Genomic DNA, 13208 nt, shown 5'->3' on the forward strand with positions numbered 1-13208 from the left:
TCTCTGCAACTAACTCCTCAATCCCAGAGGGAATTTCCCAATTCAGCATCTAAAACTGATTAAACATTTCCTGCAGGAGCTTAAAAAAAATGATTGTGCAATTTTATTTTACATATACAAGCTAGATAAAAAATAAATTACAACTTCCTCTGGGTGCTGAAAGTTTAGAGTCAAATCTTGTATAAGGCAAAGAAAATGGGGGTAATAACTAACCACTTCAGAGTTCATCAACAAATTAAAGTTTCCTGTCTCAAAGTTTCATGATTAAGCTATGAGGTCACTAACCATCTTGCAATTACCCACCATCTAACCAATCATCAACCCAAAGGCTACATTTCATAGTTCTTCATAGTCTCCCTTTTCAATTTAATATTTAAGAAAGAATAGAAATTAGAAAATATGAATTTACAGAGAGGAAAAAATAAGGGAAATGTTTAAAGTATTTTACAAGGCATTTGGCCCACCTAAAACTATGTGGTTTTGGCTCTCACAGCTTATAATGGGCATCTAAGTAGTTTCCTTACGGTGTGAACAAGGTGAGCAAAGGAGTGGATTCGCCCACTTCCAGTTTGGCTGGTAACTCAACACATGGTCTGCCATACCAAAACCTCCTGACAGAAGACAAAGGGCAAGGTAAGGAGGATGCCAGCCTGGGAATCCCAGCAGCTCTGTGGTCAGAGATAGCTTAGGAGTAACTTGCACTAGAAAGCAGGAACTTTGGAGTCCTTGAGCAAATTACCTAATGTCTTTGGTTTCTCGTCTGTGAAATAAGTACCCTTTCCTATCTGAAATCTGGAGGCTGGGCCCAGGCCTCTTGATCCTAGGCCACCCACTAAATGCCCTGTCCTGGGGCTTCCTCTTTCTAGATGGCGATGGCCCTCCAGCAGTGCACAGGCCGTCCATATCGGTGCTACTCAAAGGCCTGCCTAGCCCTTGGTTTTATAGCCTTGGAAAGAAAGGCCCAGGGGACAGTTCTACATTTCCAAATTTTACCTTTGGAAAATAACAAATAATGTATTAAAGAAATACCTGGGGACTTCCCTGGTGGTCCAGTGGTTGGGAGTCCACCTTCCAATGCAGGGGACACAGGTTCCATCCCTGGTCAGGGAACTAGGATCCCACATGCCATGGGGAAACTGGGCCCACATACCACAATTACTGAGCCTGTGTGTTCTAGAGCCCAAGCACCACAGCTAGAGAGAAGCCTGCGCCCTGCAATGAAGAGCCCGCATGCCTCAACGAAAAGATTCTGCATGCCACAACTAAGATCCTACGTGCTGCAACTAAGACCCAATGCAGACAAATAAATAAATAAATAAAAGAAATACCTGAAAAGAATCTAAATGCAAATCCATCTGATACACATATTTGTCTGCCAGTAACACCCATTACCAGATGGCTTCCAAAACACCATTTCAAAAGTTGGCAAATGGCAACCTGAAGAGCATCAGGTCCTAGTCTCCTCACAGATGAAGAAGGCAGCACGAGCTCTAACAGCTCCATCAGGAAGACATCGAATGCAAATTTGGGCTGAGATGACCAGCCAAATCCAAGTTTCACTACCTTCATTCTTGGGAAAGAGAACTCAGCTGCTGCCAAAGAGAGTTCCAGCCACGAGGATGCACCTCAAGACAGTCACCCACAAGGAGAGTGAGGCTACCACACCCCTCTGCCATCCCCACCCCAGGCCCACCGCAGCAGGGACACGCAGCCTCCGACAGCTGAGTCTCCTGAAGCACTTCCTGATGTCCTGGCTGCCTCTGACTGCCTCACAGACTAGGGCTCATCCAGCGAACCTCTCTCTTCACTTGGAATGAGACTCGAATTGTGGTCTGACAGTTCTCTCAGCCTTTCCTAGCTCCTTTCCTAACTCCTTTTATGCAGACATTTCCCCTAATAATATCCTTGCACTTTTAGTCCCGTCTTGGCATCTGCTTCTCAGAGGTCGAGACAACATGTCATTCATCCACACATTCATTCACTCAAAGAATGTTCACTGAGTGCCTATGATGTTCCTGACACTTGTCAGCGGCCCTACAGGACTTCAAGTTCCCACGTTCCCAGCCCTGCCCCTCAGAGTCATGAACTGCTTCCCTCTCTTTGGTTTTTACCATGTGCTGGGCATGGAGCTTAGAGCACGTCACAGACCTTAGCTAATTTGCTTTATTCTTGTTTCATGGTAAAGGAAACTGAGACCTAGACAGATTGTTGCCAGGGTCTTCCCTGATAGGGCCAGCTTTTTTACTCTAAAACTCATGTTTGATAACATTAGGCTATGACATATCTCCCCAGTTTGGCTGACAGCTCTGAGCACTTTTTTTCTGGTTCATGAGGGCCAGGGAAACAACTTACTTCAGAGCATTCACAGTCTTACACATGTTAGTAGTGATGCTGTTTAACTCATGTAGAAGCGGAGGTCCCTCATCCGGTGCAAGTTTCCAGCTCATCTTCGCTATGACAAAGAAGACAAGAGAGGATGGACAAAGCCCTCAGCTTCTCTTCTCTTCACCACCACAGCCCAGCTCTGGCAAACTGATGGAAGGTGGCCACATACACCCAAGGCTTCTCCCAGAGGCCGGCCAGGCTCACCGGAGGGTCAGCCTCACCAACACACATGTCATCCAAGAGCAGCCTTCTGCAGGCTAATGCAAACTTATACCGTGATCTCCAAGGTCAGCTACAGTGTCCTCTACACTTGACCCAAGTGTGCCAAGGTCCAGGGAAGGAATGGGCTGAGACTCAGGTAGGTTCTCTGAAGCTGGGTCATCAAATTCCTTGCAGAAGGTAATGAACAATTCATGAGAAGCTGATCAGAGGAAACAGCATTACCACAAATGAAACAATATTCTTGTTTAGAAGATGACTTAGAAACAAAAGCCCACCCAATCCTTTCCCTTAAACATGATAACATTTTCAAATCTCAATAAGGCAGCTTGGAATGAGAGGAACAGCTCTGAATTAACTCGGCAGGTGACCTTGGGCAAATCATATAACCTCCCTTGGCCTGAGTGTCAGGGTCATGGTGAGGGTGAGGCGGGCAGGATGTCCAGCCCTACTCAGCTTCCTCATCTCAAGACTAGAGGTGCTGGCTTCAATAATGTCTTTTAAAGCTCTCCTCCAGCTTTAAAAGCTCTGTGATTCTATGAATTTCAATTTCCTAAAAGAAAGAGATCTAAGAGGTGACATGAAAGAGTTTCCACTTCAAAAAAATAAAAGTTAAACTTCTCAAATGTTTCAGTAGGCATGTCAACTAATCACTCTGTGTGTGTGTGTGTGCATGTGTGTGTGTGCATGTGTGTGTGTGCATGTGTGTGTGTGTGTGTATTTGCCACCCAGAGCTAATGCTGAATTGACCTGTTTTCCTGGGTAAATGGCTTTCATGGAGAACTATTCCAAGAGCATCTTCTTATCAAAAGGAGAAAGTTCAAACTAAGCTTAAATGAATAAGTAAAACATAGCTGTGTTACACCATGATGTGGCATCTGTGGAAATACAGTCATAAAATATTTTTAAGAAGTCCATTTTTTGTACTGTATAATAATTGTTGCAGGAGGTGAAACTGGCTCCAAATTTCAAAGGGTCACTGATAGTGCAAAAAGCAGAGACTGCACGAAATGTGCCTCTGTGTGCACTTCAGAAATTATTTGACAACAAGTATTTAGACTCTCAGTTGACTTTGATTTTCTGAGGTTCTCTTTGAAGAGAACAGAATTGTTATAATTGCTTCTCTTAGAAGGAGCAAGACTTGATCTGCTCTTTGATCCCCAGGACTGTTTCACATTTGGAGGCCTGATCTGCCACACAATTTTCACAGAAACCATCACACCTGCATACACCCCAGGATAAAAGAAAGACTGGGCTTAGTGTGTGCATCGTGGTATCTAGTTGTTTTAAGCTACCATCCTTTAAAGAAATGGTGCCAACATGATTCCACAGTCAACTACGCTTCAAGATTTCAAAGCCCAAATTCAGTGGAGCAGAAAATTCCTTCCAGTGTAAAAGGCCCCATCAGTCAGGTTCTGAAAAACAAAGCAAGCCACCCTCCTAAACGCCTCAAAGAATTGTTAAAACATCTAAGAGGTGACACAGCCAGCCTGTCTCTCCCCTAACTGTGTTTCTATCTCCTACAACTGCTTTTGAAATATAATGAGGTTTGCTTCAGCCAGCCAGACAGAAGGAAGAGGACTAAAGAACAGAGCCCCAGCGAGAGGAGGAAGAAATTCAACCACAAATGTGCATCTGGGCAAAGATGGGAATGTGTGCCTCTTCCTTCTTTCCTTCTTAATCATGTTTTTCTTTAGCCTCTTGCATCCAATTAATCCAGCTTATTTCTCACATTGTATTTCATCATTTTCAGCTCACTGATGCCTTTCCATGAGATGTCTAGACCCTTCAGTCCATCTGCAAAGTATCAGCTCCCCCTCCTTGGTTCTCTGAATATACTAGGCCTGCCTCACTCCTGTGCCTGTGAATGTGATCAGACTGTTCTCCTCTCTGCCTGGCCTCCTCTCTCCAACCTCCTCCAGGGGTAACAAGAAAGCCTTCCCTCAGGTTGCCCCTCCTTTTCTTCAATTCCCATTAAATGCTCTTTTTTCCTAAAGAGATTATAGGAAGGTCCGCTCATCATGGCTTTTCCAGATCCTCCTTCATCTGAAGCTGCTTTCAAGAACCCCAATTTCTGTCCATTATTAATCAGTGTGCGGTCCTGGCTCAGCAGCATAGGAATCACCAGGGAGTTTGTTAGAAATGCAGCATCCCAGGACCCACCCCAGACCAGCCAAATCAGAATCTACATTTCAACAAGACCAAGAGGTGATTCAGGTACATTTTGAAGTTTGAGAAGCATTGCTAGAAAACATAAGAATTTGGAGAAGGGCTAGTAGACTGAGGTCAAAGACGGTTCTCCTGAAGAGGCGGTGACATTTGAAAGAGAGAAAGTGGGATGCTACTGATGGGTCAGAGGGAAATGTCTGATGTAACTGCACAAAGGAGGGCGAGAGACCTGTGGTGCTGAACAACGCTGCGCACTGGGCAGAATCAGCCTAGGGAGGGTCTTCTCCTCAAGAGCCAGGGGCTGCCTGGAGCACTTCCTGCCTACATCAATATGCAACTTAGGAAACTTGCTTCTGGAAAGCTCAGAACCAAAGATGTTGGTGATACTGAATCTTACACGACCAAAGAATGAACCACCATCTCTGGTCAAGACAGCGGTAGGCACCTCCCTCCTGCCTTTGCTCCTTGCTGATGGACGGGGGTGGAATTGGGAGAAACTAGGCAGACACTGTGGAGGTTATGAGTTCGGACTTCATAAAATCTCTGTGAAATCCTCACTTTCCTCATTTTAACTGGGCCAAGATCTGGACTCCCATGTTCTGTAGGATAATATAGAGCTAATAAAATCTTAAGTGACTTTAGGATCCCCCAAGGGCCCTAATTTATAGAAGGGACAAGACCTCATACAGTGTTGTTGCTTCACACTAATAGTAATCATATTGGAAATGAAAAAGAACACAGAAATGATTAATTTTAAGGCCAATGAAGAAAAGCAAAGAAGTTAAGTAAGTTATTAGACATTAAAATGTAAGATCGTACTTGAAACTACATTTTTATTTGCCATATGCTAACTTTAAGAATAAAGTTATTTAGGCTTTATAAAACAAAATATTATCACGTCTGTACTTCTCAATTTCCAATCTCTGGGGGTAAAATCCCTTAGAAGCAGGGGACCCTGAGCATTCCAGAAAAATGTCCTGGTTTTTATCAGCTGATTAAACAAGTATTTTACATATATTAACAAATGCAGAATTCTTATCATCATGCCAGACTCTTGTTGGGGATGTGCGGGAATCTGCAGTCTCAATCCTGAGGGGAAGATGACCTACCTCCACAAGTCATCATTTCAGGGCCTCAAAAGTATCTGGGGAGCTGAAGGAGGGTGCTCAGTGTTTGCAGGGGGCTTGGTGGTGTCAAGACCCTTCCCCGAGTAGGGGTCTGACACTGCTGCCCCTCAGCTGGCAACTTCTCCACCCTAAGGTTCTGTGAGCAGGAACCATCCCACCCCTACACCTCTGAGGCCAGCCTCCCTGGGAGTAAGAGATGGTGGAGAATAGGGGCTGGGATGGAGCAGCATCAGCACCCACATACTGTCTGCTAAAGGGCCTGATGGACAGAGACTCCTAAGGTCAATGTAGGCTGGGCCCCCATCTGCTCCAACTTTGGGTTTTCAGAACTCTAAAGCACTCCCAACCACTAAGTAATTGAGAAAAGTGGATCACCAATCAGAGGGAGACAGAAAACAACGTTCTCATGCTCTGCCTTGTCTGCGAGTAAGCTCTGCACAGGGCTCCGGCACACCCCAGGGTGCAGAGCCCTGTGATTACTGAGCTACAGTAGAATGAGCATCCCCAGACCTCAGGGATCATCCCCACAGCCTCAGGGGCTTGGTTCTTCCTGCTAAAGGAAAGAATCTCCCTCAGATACAGGGATGACCAATGAACAAATAACCAGAATTTGAGACAATAAAGTTTTCCATAAAAAGGACTCCTTCCCAAATTGTTTTTACCAAAGAGCTAGGAGGTTGGTGTTGATGTCTATTATCCAAATACAACCCTGAAGAAAGACTACCTTAAGTATCAAAGTCCACACCAAGGTCAATGAAGATATTTTTAACCATTAGGGGATGGTATTTAGAGGCTTGGGATGCAGAGGACATGAATTTGGGGTGCATTTCATGTGAGTCTGCAACCCTATCATTGGATATGTATGATAATTCTCCAAAGTTTGAAAGGGGTTATTAACACAACGCACGATGATATGGATGGGCGACAGAAAATAAAGAGGGAAAGAACGAAAAATAAGACAGAAAAAGAACAGTGGACTAAAGAAGTAAAGCAACAATAGCACGGCTGAAATTCAAAATTAGATAGACACACATTTGCTCTGCAAAGTCATACTTTTAACTCTTCAGTTGTTCATTCAATGCAGATTAAGTCATCCTTACACAGCAGGCACTTGGTACAGCTGCTTTGAATTAGTGCCATCACTAATTGTTGGCCTACGTTCTAAAACAAATCCCAGTCCAGCCTGGAATTGGGCAGAGTTGGTCTGGATGCTTTTTTTCCTTACCTTGTCCCTTTTACTACCCAGCTGGCCCCATGAATCTGAAGAATCTGAGGCAAGAAAAGGTCTTTCGTAAAATTTAAAACAGAAGCGCACTCACGTGGAGCACATCCACAGTCAGCTGCTGCAAGTTCCGAGATCTCAGTTCTTGCATTTGTTTGTTGTTTTCTTCATATTTTTCTTCCAAAAGCTTTCTGCATAAAGTGAACATAGAAAAAGAGCTGCAATTTGCTAAAACCACATCTACGTTACACAAGTGTGATCCCTGTTTCAAAAGGCAGACTGGGGTGTAGGGCAGCCAGGCCTGTGGTCTCTCCCTTATCACGTGAGTGCGGTGCAGCCCCACTCGATTTTCCTTTAAAGCACGCAGGATGCTGGCTCTTTGTTCACCCTCAAGAACCCAGAACTCAGGGGAAGAGGGTGGTGCCATTCCTGTGTGCTCTCGGCCTGTGCTGACAAAGGACAGGAGTGTGTCTCTGATGCTCAGGAGAGAGCCCAACACATATGAATAACTGGGTAACAAACCCATAGATGTGGAAAACAGACCTGCATTTCAAAGAATTTATGGAAAAGAATATGAGAGCCACTGTGAAGGGGAATTTTTCTCAGACATTTTCTGTTTCCTCTACAATAGAAGAGTTGAATTTAATAGACCTGCTATTAAACTGGAGGAAAGATTTGAGTTCTTGTGATTACTTGTATGCTAATTTATACTTAGATTTCTTGAAAAATCACTGAATATCCCTGTAGTCAAATTTTCTTGTCTATTACGTGGGTACATTATAACCCTCATGACAACGGAGTCATTTTCTACCTAAAACACATGACCTTTCTCAAACCCTAGAAACAATAATCAAAACCACTCCAATGCAATTCATTCATAAAATCAAGAACAAACTTATTTAAAAATCATTGCCTTTAATAACAAAAATATTAAATGCCATGAGGTAGATCTATGACTTTTTTGCGTATTAAAAATAGTTTTAATTTGAAAAATAAATTGTAATGTGCAAGTTGTTAAATTGCCTTTTTAATCTGTTCCTGTCAGAGATTTAATTTTCCTTTCACCCTCAACCAATGACATGAACCATGGTACCCTGGAAATATCGCCATTCCTGAGGTGTTAGAAATAGATCTGGGACTGTGAGTTGATGCAACAGTCCAAACAACTTTCTTGACTATATTTCTTCAGCAAAATCCACACTTCATGGTGTACTGGTTTGCATATATCTTCCAGCTGAACACCGAATGATATCACATTGGACAGATTTGAGTTTCAGGTCTTTTTTTGTCCCTCTAATTCTTTGTTGGGGCTTCTAAGCCACCAAAAAATTGGCAGAGGAAGAAAGAAGAAGAAAAATTAGGCAATTGGGTCACATACCAGCTGAAAAATCAGTCTTTGAGAAATTGGGAGTTTTGGGCTCTTTGGAACCCCCTTTTCATGTGTAAACTCTAAACACTTGTGATCTCTCACACCAGCAGCATGCCCAGAGCAGACTGTGAAGGGCTTTACCTGACAAAACAGAGTTGTTTCCAGGCTCCTTCTTAAAGCCAGCAATTTCCTTCAGGTACACAGCAGCCAGGGCTCTGGGCAGAGGGGTTTAGCAAACACCTGGGGAGTGTGGACAGAATAGTGAGGCCACCTTATCACCCCCTCACGGCGCTGTGTACAGAAGGTGTCAACAACAAAGAGGCTTTGTCTGGAGGCTGACCTTATATTTTCATTCCTAATAACCTCCCTGATATTCAATCCTTCTTTTCACACAAGACTGAAAGCCTGCTATTAATAGTGCCTGGCATCCAATAACCATCTATGGCTCAATAACCATCTTTTGAGGGAATGAGTGAATGAATAAATGAATAAACTGATAAATATGTGCATTTTCTTGTTGTGGTTTTTGCTTTTCTTCAGCAAGTTCCTCTAGAGCCCTGGGAGGCAGCCCAGGGCCCAGGGCACTAAGGGAAGGTCACTTACTTTAGCTTCCTGGCCTCCTCATCAGCTGCCTGGACCTTCCTCAGCCGCATCCTCTCTCTTGGTGTCATTTTCTGTACCTCAGACAGCGCCCACAGGGTCTGCAGGTGGATTTTTTCTGCCTATAGATAATAAAGATTCCCATGTGCAACTCATCCCAAACATGCTCAGAAAAATTAAACAAGTATTTTACAGAAGTATCATTACACTACTGAGAAGGGAAAAGCATCTCAAGACATGCCAAGTGAAAACTAATAAACTCTGGGTAGGTAATTAGCCAAGAAGGACTGTGGTTAATTGGCAATATTTTTTAAACTAGATTTTTGTTTAAAAGCAAATTATGTACTTTGCAAATTTCTGCTCATTTCATTGCCTATGACTGCTTTTCATAGTGCAAGACAAATTAGGATCTTGGCCATTAAGGAGTAAATAGACTGGCAGACTAATTCAACCATGTGGATAAGACACAATTTTGGAATTAGGCAGGGTTTGAATCCCATCTCTACCACTCATTAGCTCTGTAGCCTTGGGCGAGTTACTGAATTTCTCTGAACCCCAGTTTTCTCATCCATAAAGAATGAGCTATCCTGAGTATTATATGAGATAATGTATGTACAGTGCCTGACATATAAAAGTATCCCAAAATGGTAGTATTACAATAGCTAAAAGTTATTGAATATGCCTTATCTTCTAGGCTTCATACAGTAGGTATTTTTATGGCAGCATGGCATAGTGATTAATTGCACAGTTAAGAACATTCTCTAAGTTCAAATCCTAGCTCCAGGCTACATGCTGTATGCCTTTGGGCAAGTTACTTGACCTCTCTATGATTGCTTAAATAATAATAATAATAGTACCTACTTTGTAGGGTTGTTGTGAGTTTAAATGAGTTAATTCATGCAAAAAGCTTATAACAGAGCAAAGCATATGGTCATTACCCCTGAAAATGTTAGCCAATATTATTCGAGAGCCTCTTTCTTCAGTTAAAGAAATGTGTTTACATTAACCATGTATTGAAAGGTCTGCAACCACATTCTCAATGGCATTTGCTTCTGTGCCTGGCTTGGTTAGGGCCCAATAGCGGAATGCCTTTTGCACTGAACTCCCTCCTTAAGAAACACTATGAGGGGGGGACAGGGAGGGAGGATAAAAATCCCCAAGCACAAGTAAAACAGTTTTGTGATAAAAATCAACTTGTATGTAATCCACTGATAAATATTATAAACATGTATGTGGTAGATATGGGTGTATGTTTACACTTATGTGAATACCTAAAGGAATAGACTTAACTAGTCACCAAAATGGGGATCATCTCAGTGTGGCGAGATTTCAGTTGCTTTTTAACTATTTCTTTCATCTTTGGTATTGTCTGAATATTTTACATTAAAAATAGTATTGTTTCTTTAAGCAGAAATAAAGCTATTTTCATCTTTATATTTAGTGTACATAGGAGGGGACAATATGAAAAGTCTGGGGTATATTCATATACTTAGATTGAATAATTGTCAAAATACATATATTTGTTAAATAAAAAACATTCAAGTTTTAAAATGTGTATAAGATGACCCCACTTACATTAAAATATACGTACACAGGAAAAAAAAAAAAGAAAAGAAACACTATGAGGGCTTCCCTGGTGGCGCAGTGGTTGAGAGTCCTCCTGCCGATGCAGGGGACACGGGTTCATGCCCCGGTCCTGGAAGATCCCACACGCTGCGGCCCAGCTGGGCCCGTAAGCCATGGCCGCTGAGCCTGTACATCCGGAGCCTGCGCTCCGCAACGGGAGAGGCCACAACAGTGAGAGGCCCGCGTACCACAAAAAAAAAAAAAAAAAAAAAAAAGAAAGAAACACTATGAGGAAACTGTAATGACCTCTGTAGGCAGTTCTCATCCCTCTAGAATACAGTTCAGACCAGAGCCTCCAGGGGCCATGCAGTTTTCAGGAATACACATGCTTTATTTTGTAAAACCAGATAGAGCCCCTCAAAACAGTCATAGATCTTGAAAATAACAGTGACGATTTGAAATCAATATCTCATAATGTGAAAGATCACCCGAAGAACTGGATTCAAGCACACTATAATTGTAAGCACAGTCAGGCAAACTGTTTCAAAACTGCAGTGCAAAATGATAGCTAAAGTTAGTCCAGTATTTTAAAAATAAGATACCTACTACTCTCACATATCTTGTTAATAAAATAAAATGAGAAGTTCCAGGCATTCCTGAAAAAAATAGGTAGTAACCCAAGAAAACTAGGTTATAGGGGCATGCCTAAAGATGTATCTCCTGAGTTGCAGGGTATTTTAACTGGAGATCATGCATTAAACAAAGACTGAATACCTTTGATGGACCAGTTCCCTCAGTTTGAAAGTGGGGATGGAAAACAAACACGGCACAGTTGAGAAACCACTGGACTGGGGGTTAGAGAAGCATATTTGTGTAATTTGGCCTTGAAGATCAAGCTGATGAGGGCTACCATTCTCACTTCACTGCCCTGCACAGCTCTGGGAGGGACTGTCATTCTCATTGGAACAAAATTAAATAACATTTCTTCAGCAAAATTATAGATTTGGTCTTATCAGTGGTGCCCCCTGGAGTTGTGCAGTACACAGCCTGCACAGCTGTACATGGCTGTTCTGACATAACCTAGTATTCTGGGCTCTTGTAAGCTATGGCATAGAAATTTTGAATAGGTAGGAGAGACAAATGAGATCAGGAAAAAATTATGGCTCTTTGTGAAACACACATTCTCTAGTTCTTATGTATATCTCAAGAAAGTAAATTTTGGCTTATTTTCAATTGTCCCAGGACTCTACAGTGTCAGCTTTTCAATAGATACTCTGCCAGTTCCTGTTGAACAACCAACGTGTGAAAGCCATTTATGCTTAATCTGAATGTTCATTAGCATAAATATCACTAAACGTTTGAGAGATGAATTTCTCTATATACTTAAAATGCAACTGCAGAGCTACCCTGCAGATCTGTAAGCTGTGCAGAGGTTTAAACTTTTATGATTTCAATTTACTACCACCTGGGGCAAAGGACTTTGGCACATCAAGTTACTGAAGCTCCTTAATTTCTTGGCAAGACTTAAGTGAATTCTAGGATACTCCATGCTGTCAGCTTAGCACTAATATTTTTTAAGACAAATGCATTTAACCTTTACACTCAGTGGGCTTTTTAAAAACAAAGCAATTACTTACACAGCATTAATTATATAAGCTGCCTCCTTCTGACGATTCAAATTCTTGTCTTCCAGGGTCATTTCCGAATATTGGCACATCAGGTGCTGAAAAAAAGAACAGCCGTAACATACCTTAAAGACTCTTCATGGATGAAGAGGCATAAAATAACCAGTAGCCTTTTCTGATGTGTAGTACTACTGAGGCTTGAAATCAAACCCACTGGTAACTATTTTTCCTTCTGTAACAGGTCTAAAACATTACACAGCAGCTCCTGTGGGGTCAGGCTCCTGTCCATCTTTCCAACTTCATATTGCTCTGCCTGCTCTCTTGCTCCCGGTCACCCAGCCACAGGCAGGCCTTCCCTCAGCTCCAAGAACACACAGTTCTCTCCCACCTCAGGGACTGTAGTGGAGGATGTCTCTGCTCCCAGTGAAACCGAACAGGACCCTGTGAGGCTCCTGGGCACGAAAGCCTTTCTGTGTCCCCTATTTGTAGGGAATAGGCTTCAGCCTCCATGACTTTCCCTGAGTTCCAAAGGGCAGGTTCAAACAGTTGCTAATCAATGAAGGGAGGGAATGCAGAGAGAAGGGAGGAGCAGTTAAGAAACAATAGTGCAGCCTTGGGACAGGGTCCTGGTTCTGCCTCAAGGGATACACATAACAATACCTTTGAGTTCTTCTGCAGAACTAAAACCCCCAACAAATGGAAGATGTTAACTACTTGATGAAGCATTCTTCATTCTAGAGAGAAAGTCAGAGTTTGATAACCTGGAGAACCACAGAAGCTCATCAGGAGCCCACCTGAGGCCAGATTAAAGGAGTGCAGGCCCTGCACACACCCTGATCCTTAACAGCAACCCTACCCTTGAACCACTGCTATAAAACTCCTCACTAAATCCCCCTGAGTTGGAACACACAGCTTTGAGGGCATGG

The 13208-nt window shown here is 42.7% G+C and overlaps 1 protein-coding gene across 1 annotated transcript in view; it reads right to left on the reverse strand.

Moving 5' to 3' along the window:
* Nucleotides 1-2348: 2348 nt before the first annotated feature.
* NEK11 (NIMA related kinase 11) overlaps nt 2349-13208 on the reverse strand; it is a 106996-nt gene continuing 96136 nt past the window's right edge. Inside the window, 6 exon segments of the mRNA XM_029213749.1 lie at nt 2349-2452; nt 2660-2774; nt 4484-4587; nt 7216-7313; nt 9095-9213; nt 12297-12380. Coding sequence (XP_029069582.1) covers nt 2349-2452; nt 2660-2774; nt 4484-4587; nt 7216-7313; nt 9095-9213; nt 12297-12380 — 624 coding nt within the window.

The sequence above is a fragment of the Monodon monoceros genome, unplaced genomic scaffold, assembly GCF_005190385.1.
Source record: "Monodon monoceros isolate NGI ecotype Baffin Bay Population unplaced genomic scaffold, NGI_Narwhal_1 Super_Scaffold_11, whole genome shotgun sequence".
Classification (NCBI taxonomy): Eukaryota; Metazoa; Chordata; class Mammalia; order Artiodactyla; family Monodontidae; genus Monodon; species Monodon monoceros.